Source organism: Balaenoptera ricei, chromosome 6 (assembly GCF_028023285.1).
Source record: "Balaenoptera ricei isolate mBalRic1 chromosome 6, mBalRic1.hap2, whole genome shotgun sequence".
Taxonomy (NCBI): Eukaryota; Metazoa; Chordata; class Mammalia; order Artiodactyla; family Balaenopteridae; genus Balaenoptera; species Balaenoptera ricei.
The window spans coordinates 15750464-15776562 of NC_082644.1; the positions used below are offsets into that span (position 1 = coordinate 15750464).

General features: G+C 48.7%; 2 protein-coding genes across 6 annotated transcripts in view; one reads left to right on the forward strand and one right to left on the reverse strand.

Moving 5' to 3' along the window:
* The window catches only part of RHOBTB2 (Rho related BTB domain containing 2), a 30274-nt gene extending 18199 nt beyond the window's left edge, over positions 1 to 12075 (reverse strand). The window contains exons 1-3 of one of the 3 annotated variants that reach the window (XM_059926886.1): positions 11977 to 12075; positions 11553 to 11690; positions 5004 to 5091 (exon numbers count right to left, since the gene is read on the reverse strand). In XM_059926886.1, coding sequence (XP_059782869.1) covers positions 5004 to 5086 — 83 coding nt within the window. In that variant the 5' untranslated portion in view covers positions 5087 to 5091; positions 11553 to 11690; positions 11977 to 12075. Of the gene's footprint in view, positions 1 to 5003; positions 5092 to 11552; positions 11691 to 11976 lie in introns of those variants that run through there. The other 2 variants (XR_009503969.1, XM_059926885.1) reach the window with 2 other exon arrangements.
* PEBP4 (phosphatidylethanolamine binding protein 4) overlaps positions 11210 to 26099 on the forward strand; it is a 269506-nt gene continuing 254616 nt past the window's right edge. Inside the window, exon 1 of one of the 3 annotated variants that reach the window (XM_059926888.1) lies at positions 11210 to 11420. Coding sequence is in view for 1 of the 3 variants with exons in the window: in XM_059926887.1 (XP_059782870.1) it covers positions 11536 to 11622 (87 nt within the window). In the remaining 2 variants the exon portion in view is untranslated. Of the gene's footprint in view, positions 11421 to 11520; positions 11623 to 26099 lie in introns of those variants that run through there. The other 2 variants (XM_059926889.1, XM_059926887.1) reach the window with 2 other exon arrangements.

Here is a 26099-nt window from a genome sequence, read left to right on the forward strand (position 1 = left end):
TTGTCTCCTAGCAACCAATACCCCACATCCTGCATCTTACACAAAATACAAAATATCTTGAAAATGAAGGTAAAAATCAAGGAGGATGTATAGGATCAGGAAGAGAAAAGCAGAGAGGGTGGCCTTCCAATTAAAAGAGGCTCCCACCCAGGTCACTGACATTGTAACATGGGGGAAGGCAAAGACATGAATCCCTCCACAGACCGATGGGCAGCAGGGCTCAAAGGGATCCTGAATGGTCATATTAACAAAAAATGCAAGCCTAAACACAGAATAAGCCTCTTCAAACATCAACAAACAGCCCTAAGGATTTCTCCCAGTAGTTTGGCAGAACTCAGACGCCCAGACTGCAATGGAGTGTGTGGAAAGAAACATCTCCAGAACAGCGAGCAAAACACATTCCACTGGTTTTTAACGGAAACATTTCCACCACTCTGGACCTTTTTTCCTGCACGCTGTTCTGCACACACATGCAAAATAAAAATTAAAAAAAATTTTAAATGGGGAAGGGGGAAGGCCACGACACGCCACGGCAATCAAGTCATCTTCCTTTCCCTAGATAAACCAAGAAAATGTTAGTCCCCCGCCCCCTAAGACCCCAGCAGCCGAAGCTATAGCCCAGGCAAGAGCGGAAGCCCAAGGGAAGTCAGGAGGGGCGCAGACAGGGCCCGGGAGGACGCAGACGGGGGGAAGCGGCGCGTTTCCAGAGGCTGCTTGCAACCCAGCCATAACAGAAATTAATCATTTACTTACACCGCTACATGTGACGGGGTAATTTCTAGTGTAAGGAACACATCTCTTCCTGCTAAGCACGCTCATTTTAGTGAAATGGCTGGGGTCACTCCGCGCGTGCAAGTTAGGACGATGCCGGCGCCGTCGCGCTGCTGCCGCTCTGGTTCCGGGCCCGGTTCGCGTTAGATCAAAAACTCTGACAGAGCAGCCCGGGCCGGACGGCGGGCAGGGAGCGGCCGCGCGCGCGGCACTGCAGCCATTGCCTCTTCCGGATCAGCATCTCCCCGCGCCCCCGGCGCCCAGAGTCATGGAGGCACGCCGGAGCCGGGCAGCTGGCGGCCGCTCCGACCTCCGCGGCTGGGCCGCGCCGCCGCCAACGGTCCTCTGGCTGTGGAGGCTGGAGGCAGCGAGCAGGAGTGGGTTAGAGTGGCGAGGCCGCCACTGCTACGCGCCCGGGCCCGCTCCGAAGGCGCGGCCACAAAGACGCCTAGCGCCGCAGTCCCAGGGACCGCTCGCGACCTCCTTTTTTCATTCACAAAAAAGGGAAAGGAAAAAAAAAAAGAAAGAAAGAAGGCAGGAAAAAAGGTGGGGCAAAATCGTACCCAGGACGCCAGCCGTGACAGGTGCCTACCATCTCGGCGCTCCGTTGGTGGAAAGGGGTCGGTGGGCGGGGAAGGGGCGGAGAAAGAAGGGGATTGGGCGTCTCGGAGGCCCCGCCCCCGGCCCCGCCTCGCGACGCCGCTCGCTCCCTCTCCTCTTTCCCCCACCTCCTCCCAACTCCGGGAGGGAAGTGGCGTAGAGGGTCTCGGCTCGCCACTCGTGCTGGGGCAGCGTCCGTGTACCTGGCGAGGATCAAAACCTCACTGGACTCCCACGGGGTTCCCCCCTTTCCTCCGGGAGGCTGAGAAAGAACTCCTAGAACATCCTAGTCCGCCCTGAAAGGGGTGCGAGTTAGGGAAGGGGAACTCGACATTTTTGCCTTGACCCTTACTTAGCCCCAGGCCTCCACCGCTTCCCATGGGAAAAGGAAGACAGCGTTTCCTCTGCCGGCAGGGCCGTTTTTCTGGCATTTGAGGGCCTTCCTCCCTCCATCATCACCCCTGCAGCTACAGCCTATGTCTCCAATTTCCATGGCCCTTAATGAGTTTCAGGGTGGGCCCTGTACCACCTGCACCTGTTTCCCATCGAAGCCTTTTCCCCCCGTCCCTCTTCTCCAGCAGGCTCCACTTCCAACCCACATTCATCCTATTGCCACCTGGCGTTCACCAGTATCTTCTGCCCTCTGAAAGAAATGCCACGAAGACACTAGCCCTGGAGACATTACGTAAGGCACCTTTGGGCTCTCTGTCTCAAAATTCTGTAAAATAGATTACAAGGGATGACACCTGTAATGTGAGTGGTCCTCAAAGGAAGTTTCCATGTTCAAGGCTAGTTTGATTATGAGGATCTTGACTGCTAGTAATTACAGTAGTCAGCTCAGTCTGGTTTTATCCCTCTTGTCGATTACCTCTGGACAATTTTTAAAGCCCAGATTGACGTGCCTCCCACTTAACCCCCTCCATCACACCTCCAACTTGTGCTCTGAGAATGCAAATCCACTTTAATACTAGTTTCTGCAACATATAATTGCCAAAAAATAAAGCCAAATAAAAAATGAATTTTGTATTGTCTGAAGCATGCTTCCCATCTATGAATGCATATAATTGGAAGTTGCCCACCAAGGTGTTCATGCTTTCCAGCCTGGTCCATGTTCAGTAAGTGCGTGATTGGTGAGGGATGCTTCCCCCACCTCCTTCTGAATCTACCTAGAGCTGGAAAAAGAGATTAAGCATGATCGAGGGTGCTACTAGTTAGGATTCCCTCTTCATAAAACAGAGTAATGGTTTGAACACATGCTTAGGAAAGAAACTCAACTGTGTACAGGTGTGCTCCTCCCACAGGTTTGGTGTTGAAGAGCCTCACCCCATCCTCTGTGCCAAGAGCACAGCATGAGATCTCTGCATGGGCACCATGGGGGATCCAGGGTGTCTGACATCCTGATCCCTCCACCCACTCCAGAGCACCAGCCTGTTGGCTTCATGTTTCACACATCCCAGCAACAGGCAGAGCCCCAGTGCAGCACAGAGCAGGAAAAGAGAACTGACCTCTCCCCAAAGTCATGGGGCAACAGGGCTTGCAGCTATGCGCCTTTTCTCTTTTTGGAGAAAGAGGCACCAGATCACAGCTTTTTCTCCTCATCAGGGCAACTGAAGATTCTCAACTCGAGAGGCAGATCACTACCAAGACCCAGCCCTCAGCCTCTGCCCCAACTGTGGCCAATGCCAGGCCTTCTTCCCACCCAACCCTGGTCCTCAATTCACGCCTCCCAGCTACTCAAGACAGCCTCAAGATCTTGGCTCCCAGGCCAAGGATCTGGCTACCATGTTTGCTTCATCTTTGCCAGCCCTCCAATGGAAGACAGGGCCATTCCCTGAGGCTGGGTCCCTCGCCAGCAACCAAGGAGTTGTCAGTGGCCTGCTCTGAGCCCTCCGACCCAGGCCCCAGCTCCCAGCCCTCAGCAGCCTCTCATAGCGCAGGCAGCCTCCGCCCTCCCCCTCACCTTGCACCCTGCCCACCCCAGCCCTGGGGCGTCCATTTTCCTCGCTTCAGATTACAGTCATTCCTTGGTATCTGCTAGGGATTGGTTTCGGGAGCCCTCCGGGAACAAAATCCTCAAATGCTCAAGTCCCTTATATAAAATGGCAAAGTACAATGAATACAGTTGGTGTTCCCTATTCTCAGATTTCCATGCGGATGCAGAAACCTGTGAATACGAAGTACCAACTGTATACATATTTATTGGAAAACAATCTGCCTATAAGTGGACCTGCATGGTGGAAACCCTTGTTGTTCAAGGGTCAACTGTATGTCTCAAGTCAGGCCTGTGTGGGAAGTTTTTCCAGAAAGGCTCCTGGCCTTTCTCTCTCTGCCTCCTGCTTGCTTCTGTTACACACACACCACACCACACACACACACACACACACACACCAGCCCCCTCTTCCCAGTTTCTGCAGCTTGGAACCATTGTGTGTTTCTTTGGAGCACTTCAGGACGGGCTGTTGACTCCCCCATATCACTGGCTGGCTGGGGGTCCGCACTGCCTTTCTGCTGGCGGCCCAGGCAAGGACCTTCCTCGCCAGGCTTACTTGCCCTGAGGGGACAGTGCCTCGCTGCAGCCCGAGGGGTTCCTTCCCTTCTAGTTTCCCACCTCCCCAAAAATCTCTTCCCTTACCAAAGCCCTATTGTGACTCCTCCTGCCCAATGACATAAACCCCTTGAACTTGTCCCCCAAAGTCACCCCCTCCATCTATCCCCATAACCTCCCTCCTCCAGGACATCAAGCGCTGCCGTTTTCCTGAAGCCCGTGAGCAGGAGGCTGGTCTGGGGAGAGAACTCTCCATCTGGTTCTCAGGAATGCACCCATGCAGCAGGCTCTCAGCCAGTGCCACCAAGCCCTCCTCTCCCTGTGGCTCTGAAGGTCCCTCCCTGGTACCAGCCCAAGCTATGCAGACCCCTCCCACTGTGACTTCCTCCAGCCTGCATGTTCCATTTGCTTCCCAAGCAGCTTCAGCCCTTCAACTATTTGTGGGCTGCTAGCCTGTCTTCTCTTCGCCCCTCTCCTGGAACACTCGAGCCTCTGTGAAGCCCACCCCATAGGCCTTCTGACGTGGGCTGACCCTATCTCCAGCAATGTGCAGAGTCAGAGGCTTCTCAAGATGCAGAGCCCCTGCAGGGTGAAGGAGCCGAATCTGGAAGCCTGGAGTCTCTCAGCCTCCTTGCCCAGGGCTCGGTGGGAATTTCAGGTCTCTGCGAGGAGACAGGAATCTTCTGGACCTTTGCTCAAGTGACTCCCTCAGCCTGAACACCCTTCCTCTTTCCACCCCCTTCACTTGGATAATGCTTTCTCATCCTTCAAATCTCAGCCTAGATGTCACTTCCTCCAGGAAGTCTTCCATGAGTATCCCCTGCAAAGTCTAGGTTCCCTACCCTTCCTCTACACTCCCCTAAGAATATCAGTCACCCTGCTGTATCATTGGGTCTCTCTGTCCCTTACAGTACTGAGGACGCTTTAGGGAAGGGACTATGCTTATTCAAAAGAGTACCCTTCGTGCTGGTCTAGCGCCTGGCAACAGACACTCAGGAGGGGCTCAATAAATCCTGGACGTGTGGATAAATGTTTGGGGTACAGAACTTGATGGGGAAGGAGTTGACATCACCCAGTGGCTACTCACATGCTGTCCAGAGAGGGCTTCCACAGGTTGTACTGGCCTTTTCTTCGGGCTGCCATTGTTCTGTGCTCCCTCCAGGCTCCCATTTGGGCTGGATGGAAGGGAAGGGGGCAGGGCAGGGGAAGAGAGTGGGAGAAGGAATGAGCACACTGTGAGTAATGCAAAGAGGCACCACCAGGTCGATCAGCCCAAACAGAGGGTCCTACTCAAGGTAAGAGCATGGCTTCTGCTGTCCAGGCCCGATGGGCTGAGACACTCAGCCCCGGGGCCAAGAGAGAGGCCATCAAAGGGAGACAAGGGGCTCCTTGAGGGGCAAGAACTGGGGTTATGGGCCATCCCATGCTGCAGGTATCTACACATTCTGAACTGGTTTGGTAATTTGGAAAGATCGGTCCGTTGTCCATCAGGAGACCTGGACTCCGTCCTCACGCAACTGTGTGACTTTGGACAATTCCCAGACCTCTCTGGGCCTCAGCTTTCTCATGTACAAGGGTTGGGTCAGGTGACTTTTGAGGCTCATTCCAGCACTGACATCTGATATGAGTTCCTAACATGGAAGGCCTATATCTTATTGGCTGTCCTTTTCATTGGAGCAGCTCCTGACCCAAACTGGGCCTCAGTAAAATATCAGCTGATGGCTGCCAAGGCTGAGCGCAGAAGGAAGCATTTTGGGCTGGAGGGTGGGGGGATTAGACACATGGTAAGAGGCAGAGAGAGAACCTCATTCTGCCATCGTCCCCACTTTCATCTTCCTTAAGTGGTCAGTCACAATTTGGGGACCAATTCAGCCAAAGAAAATTTTCGAACTTCCGGAGAAACAGGGAATGATCAAGAAAGGGCTTGGAGAGGCCAGCCATAGACCTCTGGAAACAGATGGCACTGTGTCATTTCAGGGTAATGGAAGGGTATCTCTGTGACAACCCCCTAGGGGCAGGGTGGTGACAAGACAGAAGGAAGCCAAGGGAAGAGGAGGCCCCCCAAGCCCAGTGAGGGCAGAGATGTGGACCACAGCAGCCCCAAGAGCCCAGAGTGAAGGAAACCAAAACAGAGGAGGAGCCGATCTCAGTTCTAGTAACCCCTCCATCAGGAACTGGCTATGTGACTTTGGTCAAGGAATTTCGTCTCTCTGATCTCCCATTGAGGATAACAGTATTCCTTGCCCGAAGTCAGGGGGTGGCTAGATGATTTTCTCATCTTCCCGGGCTGAGATCAGAGACTGTGTGGTCCCTTGAACTCTTCCGCCACTTCCGCCTTCTCTCCATCACAGACCTACGCCGGAACGGAAGACCGGTGCCATGTGTTCCTGTGCACCCCAGGGCTGCCTGTGGAAAGCAGACAGCACAGAGGGCATGGGGCGAGGATGGGGGGGTGGAATTCTGACAGTCTGACCTACCAGGGTTGGAAAATGTCAGACCCACCTTGGCCCAGCGCCTGGGGAGTAGCGGGGATGGGGTTGGGGGACAGTCCTGAGAAAATGAACAAACCAGGTGAGGCAGTGAATTCTGCTTGAGATCCTCCAAGCCCAGCTGGTCCTTGCAGCCTTCCTACAGCCACACCGTGGGGCTGGCAGGGCTGCTTCCAGCAGGAACTGAAGAATCCATTCCCATTCAGGTCTGGCCAGGCTATAGCCAGCCCTTGCTAGCAGAGTTCTGAGCAGGTAGACCCCTCTGCCCACCCACCCAAGCCCCTCTCCCCTGGCCCTGCGCAGCTGGCTGAGGCCTCCACGAAACAGATATTGCAGCTTTGAAACAGCGCTTCGTTCAGTAGAGAAATTGGAGCACTTATTGACTTATGTCTTTAAAGAGCTGCAAGTACCATCACCACGAATGCCATGGGGGAAAGACGTGATCCACTCCGAGTCTCCTGGGATGTTCATTTCTCAGGACAGTGCACCGGAAGCCACTGCCAGCCCAGCTGGAAGCAGAAAGAAGCTAGATGGTGTTTCTTCTGCCCTGCTTTCTAGGCAGGAAGATGACAGGAGGGGGACAAAAATGCATCCCCTAGCCAGTGCATCTGGGCACGAGATCCTGAACTTCAGGCAAGCTGCAGAACTTCTGAGAGAGGGCAGGCCCATTCCTGGAGCCTGCAGAGCTACAAGTGAGAAGCTCTGAGGAGGCCGATCACCCCAAAATAGACTTGTTTCTTTTCGCAGCATTTTCATGAGGCATTGGCATCGCTTGCAGCACGAAAAAAAAAATAGCCTGAACTGTTAACAAATAAAATTATAAAAAGCCCCAACTGTTCCCCACAGGTTTCCATGTGGCTGCAGTGTTCGAGAGGGGGCAGGGAGGGGTCTAGGAGAGAGGGACAGGGGAGGTGTGTGGCCAGGAGCCCCCAATCTCCTCTCTTCTGACCCAATTTTCTCCCTCGGTAGCTGGTTGTGCTAGAGCTCACAGAGATAATAATTGGTGTCAGGGATGGGAAAGTTTTCTGTTGTCCCTCAGAAGTGGTCCACTGTGAGCATGTATTACTGTTTCCTGCTTCCAGATAAAGGAATGGAGCATCTTAAAAACATATCCGCATGGCAGTGAGGCTGGGTTAAATTTGGCTGCCCTACTCAGAGGACAGGGTTTGTTTAGTAAACACTTAGAGGGCTCAGTGTTCTTGTCAAGGTCAGCTTAGCCTGAACAGACGCCCCCTTGGGCATTGCTGCATGTCAGTAGTCAGACCTGAGTTTGGGGTTGGAGCTGCTCTTGACCCAGGTTAAAGGATTGTGCGGGGCTATCCAGGGAACGACCTGGTCCTCCTCTGCACCCTGAGTTCCTTGAAGAGCCACCCTGCACCCTTTGCCCTGGCCCTGGCGCCTTCTTGGTGCTCGGATTCCAACAACACAAGAAAGAGAACGGTGTGACAGGCACTGGAGATCAAAGCTGGATTCCCATGCCCTTGGGGTTCTCAGTAAAATCGGGTGTTGACCTGGAAGATCAACTCTGACCCTGCCTTTTTGTAACCAGAGACAGAGAATTCCCCAGCTCCCCGGAGCTCTGTCCCCACAAAGTCTGGGATCTGTCAAGGACCCACTCCATCCACATTTACAGACCCCTTCTTTTCTGCTTCTCTCCCCTTCTCTCTCCTTCCCCCTCTTCTTTGTCTCCCCATCTGCTCCTCTCCCTCCCCACACCTCCTGGCAGAGATTTCTATAAGGATACACACACGTGGCTCTGGCTTGGTCAGAGAGGAGGAGGACATCTGGCCAGTGGACCACCAGGTATTACTGGGCATTATTATAACGCCATATGGGCATTATTCAACCCTGCACGGTCCTCCGGGGCGGGCGGCCAGGGAGTGCTGACCAGAAGTTTCCTGAGGTGGTGACAGAGGTGAGGGACCAACCAGGCAATTGCATTGTCCCTGGGCTTCTCTGGACCCGAAAGCCCTCTCTTAGGCTCCAACCAGTCAGGGTTAGCAGGCAGCTACTAACTGGGGGGGAAGTTGCAGCCCCGCCCAAGATCATGGTTGAGAAGGGGCTCAATGGCTAAGAAGGGGGAAGGTGGGCGTGGAGAGTCCAGTGTGACTTGTCCCAGCCAGAGCATTGCTCTGCAGGGCGTGGTCACTCCCGCGTACTGGACCCCCAGGGCAAGACGTGGAGCGAGCTGGGGAGAAGGGTGGCGGACCAGGGCACAGCGGGGCTGACAGGAGGACACAGAGGGGAAAGGAGCGCGGTGCTCAGAGTTGGAAGGTTCCCAGAGAACAGGTCAGCCCATTACAGCCTGTGACACAGGCCCCTAGGCAGAGTGGCGGGGACGGTAGTTACTGCTATGTGGCCACTTGGAACCACAGTCCGGGCACTTCAAAGGCCACTGAACACGTGCCTCGGCTTAGTCTGGTAGTCTGGGGCTTACCACTTTCTCTGGAACGTTCAGCCCCAGTCACCCTACCTTTCTGCCAACCCATCCCTCTTCTTCCTCTTAGGATAGGCCCACAGAAAGCTCTTGGGGAGCTGGAGCTCTGGGTAGAATCCTAGCCCCAAAAGAAGACCCTGCACCGCCATCTCCACACTCGGACAGGGAACCCCTGGGGCGGCAGGGTGGCTCCAGCGGACCTCACTTACATCCTCCCCATCCACTGTTTGATACACACAGCACTGAGGGCCGGGGATCCCTGGTGCTGGGGGGCATCAGTCAGAGCCCAGACCGCACTCTGCCTCTGCACGGCCCGTGTGGTGGCCGTTTGGCACGCAGAGGCCACGTGTGCCACTAACAGCCCTGCCAGGTTGAAGGCACAGGACCTGCCGTGCAACCCAAGTCCCATCACGTATCCTGGGTGTCTGGAAAAAAATGAGACCTGTTTGCTTATTCGTTCATGTAGCCTTTCTTTCAATTATCACATGCATGTTAAGTGCCTATTAGGGCCAGACACTGCTGGAGACTGTGAGAATTATAAAATGATAGTGATGCCATCCAGGGATTTAAGTTTAATTATAATGATAATCATAATTTTTATTAATTTATTTATTTTTAAAATTTTATTTATTTATTTACTGGCTGCACCACGTGGCATGTGGGATCTTAGTTCCCTGACCAGGGATTGAAGCTGTGCCCCCTGCAGTGGAAGCTCGGAGTCTTAACCACTGGACCACCAGGGAAATCCCAATAATAATTTATTGAGAGTTTATTACATGCCCACGATTGGGCTACAGGTACTACTTTATTTAAACTTCAAAACCATCCTGTAAGGAGGTACTATTATTATCCCCACTGGGGAGATGAGGAAATTGAAGCTTCAAGAAGCGATGTGACTTGGGCATCAGGGCAGTGCAGAGAGAGGATTCCACTCTGGCAGCTGGCTCGGAGCCTCTGAGAGGAGACCGCACAGCCCCTGAGCCCCTTCCAACCTCATGCCCTGATTTTAGAGCATTCACATGTTCTTAATTCATTTAAAAATAACCCTCTTCCTCTTACAGATGAGAAAACTGAGGCCCAGAGCAGAAAACGGCCTGGGAAAGTCACCCAGGGAGCTTGTGGCCCCCGCCAGGCTGTTAGCCCCTGCACCATGCTTTAATCTTTGGGTTTCAGTTTCCTCCTGCTGGAGACCGGACAGGGCTGTTAGGTGATGTTCCCCCCGTTTTGAAATTCTGACTGTGTGATGTTATCATATGATGTTTTTAGGGAAACAGAAAGCACAGAAGCTGGAATGGACCAGCTGAAACTTGCCTCAAAGTCCCCCTCCAGCCCATACTTACCCCAGCTTGCCCCACAGGGAGTCAAGAATGTGGAAATGTTTTCGTGCCTCAAGCATGGGTTTTTAACTCAGCTGATGGGATGTGTGTGCGTGTGTGTATATAATGTATATATATTAAATATAATCTCCAACAGCGGAACTGACAGGTCCTAACAGCTAGAAATGAGGAAATATGCCTTAGAGTCCTAGAGGTCTGATGACAAAGAGAAGACCTAAAATTACTGGACCTTAGAGCTTGGGGCAAAGGTTAACAGTAAACATGGTCAGCTGGATCCTTAAATGGTGACCTCACATGGCCCCCCTCAGCCAAGCTGTGCTCACCTCCACCTTTGCCAAGGCCCATGGCCGCCCACCTGTGAGCTCCACACACCCTCGAGTCCCAAGAAGCCTTGGTCTCAGCCTGGCTCCTAAAACAAAAGGACTCCCTCACTCTGCTGCTCAAAGCTTTGCAAGGAAGTAACAGCAGGCTGGCCTGGCATCTCGGCTGCCCTGGAAGGAATTCCTAGAGCAAGCCTGAGACTTCTTGGCCAGGTGTGACTAGAAAAAAAAGAACCAAATTGGGTGAGCTGGGAGTATGAGAGGGTGAAAAGTTGGGTTAGGGATGCGCTCAGTTTCTTTTTGGAGAAATGGATCCCTCTGCCTGAAAACTCAGGGAGCTCCCAGAGTGGGGAGGGGGTCATTAAGGGGCCACAAGGGCCTGGGGGGTAGGACGGAAGGAAAGGCCAGGCTCAGGGTAACTGGCAGAGTGGAGGCATCCCTGGTATGGGCAGCAGGCCTTCAGACTGCAGAAGGGCAGAAGATAGAGTAAGCCTGAGGGCCATGGTGGGCCCAGAATCACAGGCTGTTGCTGGGCTCCATCCTGGCCAGTGGCCACTTTGATTGATCAGGATGAAACAGGCTATTGCGGGAGCTTTCTTCCCCCGCCTCCCCTTCCCTCCTGGCTAGGTTCACAGGAGAAAGTGGGATCCAAGCCAGCTGCTTGCGCATGGCACCTGTAGACACTCCCCCGCACCCCCCCCCACCACCACCCTGCTTCCTGCCCTGAGTCTGGCTGCCTCTGGTTGCTGGGCCACCGTCAGGGGGCTGCTGCACCTTGATGGGGAAGACATCTGATTCCTAACTCACCTGCCCCTCTTGCTGCCTTCACGCCTCCCTCCTTCCGAGAGATCACATTCTGAGAGATCACATTCTGAGAACCCCGCGTTGTACTGCGTGCTAGGAGTAACCAGGTGAGGACAGGTGAGCACAGGTGGGGACAGGTGGGGACAGGTGGGGCAGCCAGGGCTCGATGCAGCTCCTATCTTTTCCCCAGGCACAGAGGAAAGGCCCAGGGTGGTCTCGGGACCGGTGGGACATGAGTGATGGACTTACCTGCTGTCTCTCCTCTGGGGCCCGGCTGGCCTGTCACCCTTCCCTGTCCGGAAGCAGTGTCCTGGGCCAGGTCAGTGGCAGGGAATGCATGAAGAAACAACCACAGGGATTTTTAGGGGCTGGGATCCAAAGACCAGCCTATGGGGAGCCAGGTGAAGGGCATGGTTACTGTATCCAGGGGTGGAACCAGCAGGCAGGCCTCCTGGTCAGTTCCTGCCCCACCCAGGGCTGTGCAGAGCTCAGAGATAAACTACCTGGGTAGGAGTCCTGTAACCCATCTTTGGGCAGGTGAGCATTCCTGATGCCTCGCCCAGCCCCTGACCCCCAGGGCCCTGCTTTGGTCTGCCCTCAGGCTCGCATTGTGACTTCTGTCCTGGTCTCGCCTCCTCCCCACTGATTCAAATTGCTTTGGAATTTCACTCACCAGCTTTTTTCTGACGCACATCCTGGGAGCCTGGCTTGGAGCCAAGGAACAACACTGTTGCTTCAACCCCACCAGTGATTAATTTTGGCTCCCCGAGCTAAAGGCTATATAGAGTTGTGGTAAAGGAAGCCAGGCTGGAGAAGCAAGGGCGTGCGCAGGGGGGACCCGGGGTGTGGGGTGGGGCTGGGCAGGAAGGCTTTCTTCCTGCTTCTGCTCACCTGCACACAGGTAGAAAACAAACAGCAGGAAAGCTATTGGCTTGTTGTGATTAGACATACCTGGCTGACCAGCCAGGAAACTCAAGAAGATGGAGCAAGGAAGTTCAAAAACCTAGGCCGACCTCTGTGCTTCTTGGATTTCTGGATCTCGGTTTACCCTTTTGTGAGTCTTAAAGGTTTGACAGCCCCTAATTTTAAATGCTAAAGGCAACAGCCTGGTGACTTCTTTGATGAAGCATCCATATCACTCCCAACGGCTTGAACTCTGTTACCTCCCCATTTTGAATATTACATAAGGGACTGCCCGTGGGTGGGATTGTGGAGAAGAAAAGGGAGGGTTGTCATGACAGTGCCCTGGGCTGGGAATTGAAGAGCTGGATTCATTTCCAGGTCAGCCGTCACCCCCTTAAGTGTCTCATCGGGGAAAAGGGAGAGGATTCCCCCGGTCCTGACAGCGCTCACCTCCTGGGGTCTCTGATGTGTGCCGCAGTAGCTTGCAGTGGCTGCTTGGCTTAGTGTGTCTCCCTTACCTCCCCCTCCTCCAGAAGGCAATTGCTTTTCCCATCCCCTCACCAGACTGCCCCTGACCTCTGATCTCCCCCAGCTGCCCAGGACTCACAGCCCCACCCTGTCTCTACCAGCAGTTCTGTTGAGAAAGGAAGGATTCTGTGGTCTAGCCCCCAAAATGACTTCAGGTCAAGAGGGTTGGCCTGTCAGTGAAGGTGATGCCCAGAGGTCTGGCCAGTACCCTATTCTCTGGTAGGGTAGGTCTCATCTGAAGGGGGCCCTAGAGAAGCGTGCTGTCAGCCTTCATCCCACCTCCTCCCTCTTAGGTACCCTCGAGGGACCACGATCATTTGGGAAGATGTTGAGGAGTAAAGAGTGGGGATAAGGGAATGACTCTGTGCCTCCATACCCATACCAATGATTATAATCAGGAAATTTTTTCAAATTAAATCACCTTTCATGAGGCAACAATATATCATGACCAGATACAATTAAGAGTTTGGAATCCCGAGTCAAGACTGAGTTCATATCGAAGGAGTTCCACTTACAGGCTTTGGACATGCTGCATGTTTCCTTCTGTAGTTGTTACATTTCTAAGTGATGTGATATATGATATATTAAAGTGTTACACATATCCAAGCTATAAAACACAAGAACCCAAACAACTGTGAACCCCTTACTCAATTTAAAAAGTATAACACAACCAGTGCACTGCAGGGTTGAAGCTACAAATGTGTAACTCCCCATTCCCACTGCCCGCCTCTCCAACAGAGGGACCCCTGATCGCCATTTCGTATTTGTCATTTCCTTGATGACTTAAAAATGTTTCTATCATATTGTGTGGGCATCCCTACATAATATACTGTTCAGGTTTGCTTGTTTCAAAGTTTTGAGAAGTGTTGTTGTACTGTGTGTGCATCATCTTGTTGGACTTGTGCTTTTCTCAGCCTCATGTTACTAAGATACAGCCACACCGATGTGTGCAGCTGGGTTCCATCATTTTCACTGCAGTGTCATTTCCAGGGCTACAGCATATTATTCTGCTGTCCAGTTTTTTTGCTATTATGAAAACTGCTTCTTTGAATCTTCTTGAACTTGTTTTCAGGTGCACACGTTCAAGCATTTCTCACTAGGTAGATACGTAGAACTGGAATTGCTGGGTTACAGTGTACGCACACGCTGAACTTGACAAGATCACACCAAAGTGTTTTCCTAAGTGGCTGTAACACCAGCAGTGGAGGAGAGTTCTAGTTGCTCACATTCTCATCACCACTTGCCTTTTCAGACTTCAACTTTGCCTCTTCTCTGTTGGATGCATGATGGTATCTCTGTGTTTCTCTGATTACTTACAAGGTTGAGTGGTTATCTTCATATGTTTTGGTACATTTGCGTTTCTTCTTCTATGAGGTGCCCATTCATGTCCTTTGCCCATTCTTTGGACACCATCACTTTGTTATCATGAGTGGTTTGTATGAGTTATTTATATACTCTGGAACTAATATTTTTTAGTAATATTTTAATATAGAAAAAATATTTCTAACTTTTTCAGCTGTATGTGTGATAAATATTTTCTCCAGGAGTATGTCTTGTGCTATGACTCTCTCTCTCTTTTTTTTTAATTAATTAATGTATTTTTGGCTGCGTTGGGTCTTCATTGCTGCATGCGGGCTTTCTCTAGTTGCGGCGAGCGGGGGCTACTCTTCGCTGCGGTGCGCCGGCTTCTCATTGCGGTGGCTTCTCTTGTTATGGAGCACGGGCTCTAGGCACGCGGGCTTCAGTAGTTGTGGCTCGCGGGCTCTAGAACACAGGCTCAGTAGTTGTGGCGCAATGGCTTAGCTGCTCCGCGGCATGTGGGATCTTCCCGGACCAGGGCTCAAACCCGTGTCCCCTGCATTGGCAGGCGGATTCTTAACCACTGCGTCATCAGGGAAACCCTATGACTCCCTTTATGGTGGCTTTTGATAAACATGCATTCTTAATTACATTGCATTTGAAATCATCAAGTTTTCTTTCCTGGCTAGTGTATGTTATGTCTTGATTAAGAAACCCTTTCCTATCCTAAGGTAATAAATATAGTTTTCTGTATTTTTTTCTCAAACACGATAAGCTTCCTTTCCTGTTAAGATCTCCATCTGAGTTCATTTTTATCAATTAGGTTTTCTGCTTGTTTTTGTTAAGAAAAAAACGAGTGTTTTATTTCTAAAATATTTCTCTGGTTCTATAATTAACAAGTGCTCATTAATAAATATTAATAATTGCAGAAAACTTGGAAAATATGAAAAATTAAAAGCCAGTAAAATTTTCACTACCAATAGATATAGCTGTAAAAAATACATAGTATAACTCTAGGTATATAACATTGCATTCTTTTTTTTTTAAAATTAATTAATTAATTAATTAATGTATTTATTTTTGGTTGTGTTGGGTCTTCGTTTCTGTGCGAGGGCTTTCTCTAGTTGCGGCAAGCGGGGGCCACTCTTCATCGCGGTGCGCGGGCCTCTCACTGTCGTGGCCTCTCTTGTTGCGGAGCACAGGCTCCAGACGCGCAGGCTCAGTAGTTGTGGCTCACGGGCCTAGTTGCTCCGCGGCATGTGGGATCTTCCCAGACCAGGGCTCAAACCCGTGTCCCCTGCTTAGCAGGCAGATTCTCAACCACTGCGCCACCAGGGAAGCCCTGCATTCTTTTTTATATCTTATTTTTTCTGGTTATACAGGCTCACTTAGAAAGTAGAAAATAAAGGAAAATAGTGTGTATTTATGCTACTTTGAAAGTATTCAATGTGCCTCTAAACATTCCAGCTGGTTATTCAGAAGCAGAGTTCTCCACTGGTGAGAAGATTCCAGATCATGGTCGTTACCCCCACCAGTGCAAAGACTTTCTAGCCTTATCCTTGGTCAGCAAGACACTCATGTGCACCCCATGGAATAAGCATATTGTGAGGGGGACCCTCAGCAACCCAACATAATTTGAAATGGGCCCAAGCAAATCCCACAAAAACAAATTGGATTATTGAATACTTTATGGAACCATCCAAAGTACATGAAATCAGTTATTTATTTACTTATTTATTTACTTACTTATTTTTAATCTGTAATTTTTTTTAAACATCTTTATTGGAGTATAATTGCTTTACAATGTGGTATTAGTTTCTGCTGTATAACAGAAATCAGTTATTTAAATGATAAATAAGTCCTACCTCTACCAAAAACATTTTTTCCTTAAGGTAGAAAATAAAAACGTGGGTTATGATCATCGTCACCAAAACCAAATACTTTCCTCCCACATTTTACTCACGCTTTGCTATGGCCAAACTGTGAACCTCAGACTTTCAGTCCTTTTTGGCGAAACTCTTTGAGCTCTATTTCACTGGATTGGTGTAAAAGTAGGGTCCATATTGGTGCAAACATGCTACATGTCACCTTTATTCCCACTTAGGCATGTGGCCGGCAGAGCTAATCAACCAGATACCCGCTATGAGGCTGGAAGCTGCCTCACAATCCCCAGGAAAGACTCTCTGTAACAATGAGTTGGACTTGGCCCAAAAATCTGAAGACTGGTTTGCTAGGTAGCTCCACCTTGGTACACTAGAAAGACTTGAAAATGAGAGCGCACAAAGAGGAAGCGGCAGACGGCTGGGAGGAGAGCCGAACCCTCCCTGGCAGGTGAAAAGGCCAGGGCACTGGGGGAGGAGTTCCAAACAGACATTGCCATCTCGCCTAGACACTGCCCTTGGCCTGCGTGATGGAAACAGTGGTGATGGCCTCAGGCCAGTAGCCTCTGAGTTTTCCTGCATGTGGGCTGGGTGGAATGGTGAGAGGACAGAGCTGGGAGCAGGGGAAGGCTTCTCTCTTCTAGTTCTGCTGCAGAAATGCCTGGGCAAGTCCTGATGCTTTAGCCTCTCCAGTGACAGACATCACCATTTATAGATTGGGGCCTTTGAGATCCCAGGGGGGAGGCCAGGGGTTGGGGGCGTGGGGGGAGGGGTGCCAGCTGCACCAGAGTGTGAAGTGGTCCAGCTAGTGGGCTGCCTGGGCTGAGCAGTGTGGTGCTGCGGCAGCTAGAGCTCAGCTGACTGGGCTTGGGGCCAAGCCTGGGCCCTACACTCCCCTGCAGAAGCCAGCACTGCGCCGGAAGAGCAGTCCGGCTAGAGTGGGCCCGCTCTTCATTCTGCAGCCCCTGGAGAGCAGGTGGAGTTGCTTCAGGGGCAGGTAGGAGGAGGAAGGGGCTGCAGATGGTACAGATGGTACCTCACTTCTGTCCCCTTTCACCCTTGACGTCCCCTCCACACACACACCCCCCCACCCCGCTCCCACCCCAATGCGACAGGAAGAACCTGTACCAGCTGCAGCTCTGAATTCCTGGCAGGGACGTGGCGGCTTATTCACATGAATCTGGTTGGCAGAAGGCTCTGCTCTCGAAACCAGCCTACTTGGAACCATCTCGAGGGGGCTGCCCTAGTGAGGAGAGCGTCTCATGGCTCCAATGAAGCAAAGAAGAGCGAGGATGGGGGAAGGGTGGCCACCACAGCTCAGGAGGCTGCCACGGCTGGGAATGAGCTGGGGGCAACTCCACCAGCCTTGCCCCAAGCTCCCTTTCTTTCTGTCAGCGATATAATTCAGCATAGGTTTGAAAATCATTGTCACCACAAGCAGAGTTACAGAGACGTTTCACTTTTACCAGTGGTTGAATCAACTCCAGTCCACATAATCATTTATGGAACCGGTTACTTACGGCAGGCACTTTGCCAAGCACTGACAACTTGCTTTTGTGATAGAAAATGAGATTGTAAGGAAAAAATATATTCTGACAAGCAGACCTTTTGTATATACTGCAGTAGAATTCTAGAAAATGCATTTATAAATCTCAGAGGAAAATCAGTAGGTGGTTTAGAACTGGAAAAATTGTGACCAAATTCTTTTGCTTTAATCTCGACAAACAGATAATGGCTCACACTTGAAAGGAGCAGCTTAGAGCGATGCAGTGTTTTCTTTTGATTGGCTACGGCTGAAAAAGAAAGTTAAATATAGGAAATTTGAGCAAATTAAAAAACATTGTTTTGGGGCCAGAGCTACGGAGTGAACTGCACTTAATGCAATCAAGTTGAAACACAAATTTGTAATTTGGGATTGCTAAAGTATTTGGGACATCACACAAAGCTGTTAGAAAATTAGCTTCCATGGAATTTGGAGCACTAATTTTAAATATCCACACAGTTTGTTTTTTAAAAAAACTTGGTGTTGGACTTTAGTCCAGACTTTCACTTTGAAGATGGGTAGGATAACAATCAAAATTGTCCTGATTAAATGAACTGACTCTTCTGTTTTTCAAAATTATTAAGGAATTTGACGATTAAATGAATTCTTATTTCTCTTCACACTGGTAAGATAAATACACATTTTTCAGTCTGTCCTCATAAATATTCTAGTGTAACAATTGAGTATTTAAAATCTGAAGGATTTTAATTTACTAGTAAATTTTTTTAGCAAATAAAAATAGGTAAAAAGCATAAAAATATAATTCATTTCAAAAGGAAATAAATATGGAAGCAAACATTTTTTTCAAAGGCTTAACCTCAGTTATTTTTAAAAATTGAAAATTAGATCAATTTTAGTGTATCAAATCAGTAAGGATTTTTTTTTTAATGATAATACTCAACTCCATTTGCTTGGTGAAAGCAGAAATTAGTAAAACAGTCCTGGAAAATAATCAGATGATACATTGAGAACCCACCCAAAGTCCAGGAGTTGATATAAAGATTATTTTAAGCTGAAGACATTTAAGATGCAACAGATGCAGAAAGAAGCCTCTTAGAGCTTCCCTTATCTGACTAAAAGCAGAAATTTCTAGGAAATAAGTCTGCCATAAATTATTTCTTCAGGGTGGACCTATTCCTCAAATAGATCAAATAAAACTTACCCCACATCCCTTTTCTGGGGAATTTGTATGAACCTGAAGGAAACAGAAGTACATCTAATGAAATAAAATTTATACTTTAAGGCAGGACAAGAAAAATTAAACATAAAATTCTCTTTCTGTGTCTGTTTGGGCCTCCTCCCTCCCCGATATGCCCTGTGCATCTGCATTACACTTTAACCAGAGCTCCTCAAAGATGGCAGTGCCTGCTCAACCCTAAGGATCTTTTTTTTTTTCTTTCTTCTGATGCTAGCAATGTAAGTTCTTAAAATGTAACTTTCCCAGCTCGGAAGAGGGTCATGATGGCTTGCTGCTCACTTGCTTTGTGCTTTGTATGTGTTTACCTGGACTATGTATCTTTGGTGACCTTTTTGTAAAATACCAGTATATCATTTTGAAATATGATCCTTTGTCTCAAAAATGTATATGACTGTACCTTCAATTTCCAACAGGCAGAACAGTTCTTCGAGCTTTCTGAGAATCTGCTTCCTGGGTTCTAATCCTCAGTTTGGGGCTAATAAAATTCCCTTCTTTTTCTTCTTGATAGTTAATTGAATTTTCATTGACACATCTCATACTTGTATAGACAAATATCATCACAAATTTTATCTCTTGTTTGTTCTGAAAATCCATTTATCTTACCCAAAGAAACCTATTTATTCTTCCCAGAGAAGCATTTTACTCCTCCCACCCTTTCCCCTACTAAGTAAGGTACATAAGCCTTTAACTCTAACCACTTAATGAGCCAGCTACTTCTTTGTTGGCTCTCATGTGTACCCAAATAAACATTTTCCCCCATTAATGTCTTGTTGATTTAATTCACAGGCCTCAGTTACTAAACCTAAGAAGGTAGAGGAAAAGCTATATTTTTCCTCTCCTACATATATACTAAGAGAAAAGAATTCGTATACTTCGATCCAAGAAAATCCTAAGCACAAAAGAAGTGAGGAAAAGATGTACATATAGGATGTTCACAACACTAGAAATAGGGAAAAAATGAAGAAAAAAATAAACTAATTATCTTAGTCCATTCAGGCTGCTATAAGAGATCATAAACTGGATGGCTTATAAACAACAGAAAAATATTTCTCACAGTTCTGGAGGCTGGGACATCAAGGTGTTGGCATATTCAGTACCTGGCAAGAGCCCATATCCTGGTTTATAGACAGCTGTCTTCTCCTTGTGTCCTCATATGGTGAAAGGGGGAAGGGAGAGCTCTGGGGTCTCTTTTATAAGGTCACTAATCCCATTCATGGGGGCTTTACCCTCATGACCTAGTCACTGCCCAAAGGCCCCAACTTCACATACCATCACACTGGGGATTAGGTTTCAACATGAATTTGGGGGGAAGACAAACATTCAGTCTATTGAACTAAGTGCCCTACAATAGTGGAAGGTTTAAATAAATGATGGTATATCCATAAGATGCAATGTGTGTAGCATGCCCTCTCTCTCACATACACACACACACACACACAAGATACATGATTGTTTATCAGTATGATCTCAGTTAAGAGAAACTCATACATGAGAAAAAGGATTGAAAGAAATATCACAAAATGTAAACTGTTTTTTTCTAGATCTTGAAATGAAGGGTCTTAAATTTTTCTTTCTGTATATTTTGATACCTTCCAGATTTTTAAAGTAAGTCTGTAATATCTTCCGATGGGAGATGGGGGGAAGAGAAGCACAAAAGGTAATTATTTACCAAAATAGTAAACAAATTAATTTGCAAGGAAGAAAGGAAGGAAAGAAAGAAGGAAAGAAATGTTTTGCCAGGTCTTTTCTTTCACTTGTAAAATGTCACTAAAGCAATAAATTTGGGTGGGTTTTTTTCTTAAGGTACAATCTATATTTTATTTGTTTTATTGCATCCCATAGGTCAGTGATAAAAGAAAATGTAATGTAACTCAAGTTGAAGCATAAAGTTTCAACTTGGTATGTTAAATAACTTGGTATAAAAGACTCTAATAAAGATATAAACATATATATTTATATATCATGACAATATACAAAAGATATAAGAAGTTAGGCAGTGAATTGCTTATTATAAATAGCTTTTAAACTTGCTTTTCAAAGATAAGAAAACATACAGGAAGTTAAGGAAAAGATATCTTCCATGACTTCAACATCAGATTGGCAATTCTTTTCAGTTCTTCTACCTCCATGTTATACATTTTTATATATATTTTGCTTTTTATTTATCAATCATAAAAAATATTACATTTTCTTATCTTTCTTCTAGCCTCATGTTGTAAGGTGTCCTTTATGTTTATAAACTTTTTAATTATAAATATTTGAAAACATACAGAAAAATTGAAAAAAGAAGTGCAATGAATACTCATATTCCCATTACCTAGATTTAACAATTGTTAACATTTTTCCTTTGTGCTTCTTTTTTTTTTTTTTTTTGGCTAAAACTTTTCAAAATAACTTGTAGACATCTTAACAAAAGTTTCCTAATATCATCTACTACCCAGTTGATATTCGTATTTCCCAAATTGTCCCCAATACCTTTTCTAAAAATTTATTTATTTTATTATTTTATTTTTTATTATTTTTTGTCTGTGTTGGGTCTTCGTTGCTGCCCACGGGCTTTTCTCTAGTTGCGGTGAGCGCGGGCTACTCTTGTGTGCGGGCTTCTCATTGTGGTGGCTTCTCTTGTTTCAGAGCATGGGCTCTAGGCGCACAGGCTCAGTAGTTGTGGCACACGGGCTTAGTTGCTCCACGGCATGTGAGATCTTCCCAGACCAGGGCTCAAACCCGTGTCTCCTGCATTGGCAGGCGGATTCTTAACCAGTGCGCCACCAGGGAAGCCCCACTCCCCAATATCTCTTATAGTTATTTTCTTACTCAGACCTTTTGAACAGTTGCCTAATATTACCATCACTGGATGAAATTAACCAATTCTTCTAAAGTTGACCTGCAATTATCAAGGAGCTTTTTTTTTGCAAATTTGTTCTTTAAATGAGTGTTTATTGAGCACCTACCATGTTCCAGCAAAGTGCTGAGTGCTGGAATGATGGGGTGAAAGTCATTCCTGCCTTTGTGTAGCATATGGTCAGTGGACAAGGAGCCTTTTCTTCATCAGAACATTTCTAAATTAGTAGAAAGGAGGGATACTGAGTCAAACAGTGGGAGCTTGCATCTTGATATGTATACTGTTATTCCCTTCCCACCCCAAAATGTGTTCTACCCATCATGCTGTATCAGCAGAAACAATGTTTTTGACATTTACCAACTGAAAATGACAATATTCCCTCTTTTGGAATTTCTCCCTTTTTAAAAAAATTGTTTTCCTTTTTGGTATTTCCCTGAGCAGAAAATGACATGGACTTTTCTTTATTCCTTGATGATCATAGCAGATTATTCTTCCCAAGTCCCTCCGTTGCTTCGATTTGGCTCTGCTTCCACCGTCCTTTCCTTTGATCCTTTGGCCCCAGTGTTCCCACCTCCAGAGCATTCCTGCCCCCAGGGCAGAGATGGCCTTTCACCTCTTTTTTTTTTTTTTTTTAATTGTTTTTAAGTACTTTAATGGGTATACTTTATTTTTTTTTTTAATTTTAAACTTTGGGTTTATTTATTTATTTATTTTTATGGCTGTGTTGGGTCTTCGTTTCTGTGTGAGGGCTTTCTCCAGCCGCGGCAAGCGGGGGCCACTCTTCATCGCGGTGCGCGGTCCTCTCATTATCGTGGCCTCTCTTGTTGCGGAGCACAGGCTCCAGACGCGCAGGCTCAGTAATTGTGGCTCACGGGCCCAGTTGCTCCGCGGCATATGGGATCTTCCCAGACCAGGCTCGAACCCGTATCCCCTGCATTGGCAGGCAGATTCTCAACCACTGCGCCACCAGGGAAGCCCGGCCTTTCACCTCTTGCTGGCTGCCTGCGACCCACTAGGTTGTCTGCAGCCTGGTCTGCACTGCCTCAATCTCATCCTGCAGAAAGTGTTTTACGGCTTCCATACCCCCCACCCCAGGAGTCCCCTCAGGGTGATGGGCAGGCAGGACTTGTCACACTGCAGGGAGTGGGAAGGACAGGAAACAAGGGAAGGAAAGGGGCCACCAAACTGGAAGGATCTCCTTAAGCTGTTCCATCTTTTTCTCCTAACCCACTCTTCACCATATTCTCAAGAGCATCCCACATAGTACAGCGCGATGGCCGTACTTTGCTTTGCCCTGCTCTGCCCCTTCTCAGGGCTGTGTCCCTGCCTAAAATGCACTACCCATCCTCTCTTCCAACCAGCCCTCAAAGCCACTCCTCAAGGCCAAACTCAAGTTTCTGAAATCTGCTCTCACTTCTGCTCTTCGCTCACACCCAGCTCTCTCCATGCCTCCCACTCCTCACTAACTCGCGCAGCGACTCTCCCAGGGGAGCCCCCTCCCACCTGCCCAGGTGCTTCCAGCCAGCTCCGAGTCAGGTGTGAAGGCCAAACCCAGTGTCCTGAGGGGATCCCTCCACTAACTCGATTGCAAGGGGCTGGGGCAGAAACCCTGCTGTCTGCTCCACACTGCGAAGCCAGGACCCCTTTCCAGCAGTTCTGAGGGGATGCAACGTCAGCCTCTCCCAGCTGGCTGGACGTGTCCCCGTCAGGCCAGTGTCCACTCTGTCCTTCTAAGGTAGAAACAGCGTACAGCACGTGGCAAGGCGGACCGGCAGCGCCCCAGGGGCGGGGCTGATTTGGATGCGGGGGAGGCGCGAGGTTTTGCTTTGAGATTTTTGATTGTGACGTCTCAGTGGGACAATTGTTTGGAGATATTGGCTTGACTCTCAGGAGGCGGGAAGCCCAGAGCTGTAGGTTTGGGGGTCAGCAACTTGGGGCCCAGTTTTAGACCCTGGAATCAGACCTCTACTCCCAGGGAGACAATGAGAAGGGGCTCAAGGGAGAAAACGGTGATCCAAGAAATACCCCCATTGAAAAGGGGCAAATGAGGTGCTTAGTGGGTGAATCACTTCTGTTGTCATTTTGTCCACGGGCCCTCAAAGTGGTGGGAACTCCGAGTAATACCTGTTTGTGCTCAGTACCTGGGCCAGTAGCTCCCAGCAACCCTTCCTCTACCCCTGCTGGTCATGTGATTTAATCATTAACTCAGGAAAGAGAATTCCCCATGGAGGCACTTGATGGCCAATGAAAACTCTACTAACTGCATTTCACAGGCCCAGGTCGGGACTCATCCCGGCCTGGCCTGGTAGATTCTAGGCCTGCAGGGAATCTAAATTCCTCCCTGACCAGCGCTGCAGTGACTCAGGTATTCTCTGTCAGCAGGGCCTCAAGGGGAGGCAAATCAGAATTGTGAAGTGGGATGGCGTCTTGGGCCTGCACTAGTTACAGGTAGGCTGTCCGAGTCTAGAGCTTTCTGTAGCTTGCTGCCCTGGGGAGGCCCATGAGCCACTTGAGTCTCAGCTCCCAAACTATGGGCATCAGCTTGTCTGCTTCCCTCACCCGTGACACTAAAAAAGCACAAAGAGCAAGCAGGCCACCCTGTACCCCGCGACTTGCCTCTGCCTTGTGACTGTGCTTAATATAGGTCAAATGGAAACAGCTCCCAAAATAGACCTTCTCTGAGAAGCAGCTGCACTTGTGAAATGCTCCACAGAAAGGGAAAGGTGTGGGTGACAGGGGAGCGTAGTTCTCCGCAGGTCTTATGTAACCTGGGCTTGAAAACTGGGGCCAAATATCTATGGAGAAAAAGCAGTCTGCCCCTTCCCCTGCCTCCCCCTCCCTCCCACGCCCTCAGGCCCAGAAAGCAGCCCAGCTGTACATCAGCAAACTCAACAGGGGCAAGGTCACCCCTCAAAGCATCACTCTGGGGAACTTGTCACGCATACCAAAGCGATCACAGAACTCCCACCAGGGGTGGGGAGGTGGCTCCCCTGGGAGAGCTGGTGCAAGATGTGGGTCTCATCTGGCCCAGGCGGTGAGGTTTGGGAGGGACAGAGAGAGGTGGGGGGCTGCAGGGGCTGAGGAGAGCAGGACAAGAGTACTAGCCCAAGGGGGCACGTGCTGTCATAGGCTTGGAGCCAGAGGAAGTGCCCCTCGTCCTGCAGATGCAGCCTCTTCCCCTTGGTCTCCAGGAGCTGCCAGTGGGCCCGACTCACCCCATCAGGGCCTCTTCTTTTGCCATTTGGCCTCAGCCAGGAGGAGGGGTCTCTATGATTAGAGAGCTCTCTAATTGTCTCCCCCATTGTTCATTTCCCCATTCACTCTGTGATGCTTAGTGAGGGCTGCCTGTGACAGCAGCCAGGGAGAGGGTCAAGACTTCCTGAAGAAGTGACTTGAGAAGAGACAGGGGAACCGCTAGGTGGCATCTCGGGGGGCTCCAAGGCGCTCCGGTCCTTTATGGCTCAGCAAGGAAAGAATTCAGTGAGAGGCAAAGTGATAGATAAGAAGTGATTTATTAATGGGAGGGAGACACAAGAGGGACGAGATATGGGGACATATGTATATGTATAGCTGATTCACTTTGTTATACAGCAGAAATGAACACACCATTGTAAAGCAATTGTACTCCAATAAAGATGTTAAAAAAAAACCAAAATAACCAAATTGGGCCACATGTTATAAGGTATTAGGTTCACCTACTGTGCTAAGCTGCAAAAAGAGAACTTATAAAAACAACAAATTCAACAAATTGTACCTTTAGTTAAAAAAAAAAAAAGTGACTTATTAGAATAGGACGCTTGTGAGGCTTACAAGCCGGTGGGCGAGAGGGTGCCGTGCCCCGAGAACTTAGTGGGCTACAGTTTTATAATCAAAGGAAAAGTGGGGAGGGGGAAAAGACCACCTTCTTCCTCATTCTTGAGTAGACGTCAAGCTTCCATCATCAGCTCCTCCTCCAGGTTGGGCAGGGGAGTTTTCTTGTCCCTACATGGTCAAGCCAGGACTGTCATGGCACTATGGAAAAATTATTTTAGGTTTCAGTACAATGAGGGTCTTTCACTTTGAAATGTCACCTTTCCATAAATTATTGTTTTTTATGCGTGCAGAGAGCATGTCCTAGGGGTCATTAACTTACTGAGCTCACTGGGCAGGATGTGAGTCTCATGCCACCATTGTTTTATCGTCTTGGGGCATATATCACGCTTCTGCTGCATGGGTTTTGTTGCTAAGCAAGCCTGCTTGGTTTTGTGGTTAAGTGGACCTGCTTTCTTGAGTGATAATTAACTTACTGGGGTCTCCCATACTTTTTCTTTACTTACAATTCCCTTATGGGATTAACTATTTAATTACCTACTTTGTCCCTTTACTCTGTCCCTATCAACAAGAAATTGAAAAGGGGCTACCCAGGCAGGGGAAAGACATGAGGAGAGTCAAGGTGCAAATAAAATATGTGCAAAGGCCCAGAGGCAAGAGGAGAGCCTATCTCCATGAGAAACCACAACTACTGCAGAGTCACAGGAAGGCAGATTCAGAAACGTATGAGGGGGGACTCCCCTGGTGGTCCAGTGGTTAAGACTCTGCACTTCCACTGCAGGGGGCTCAGGTT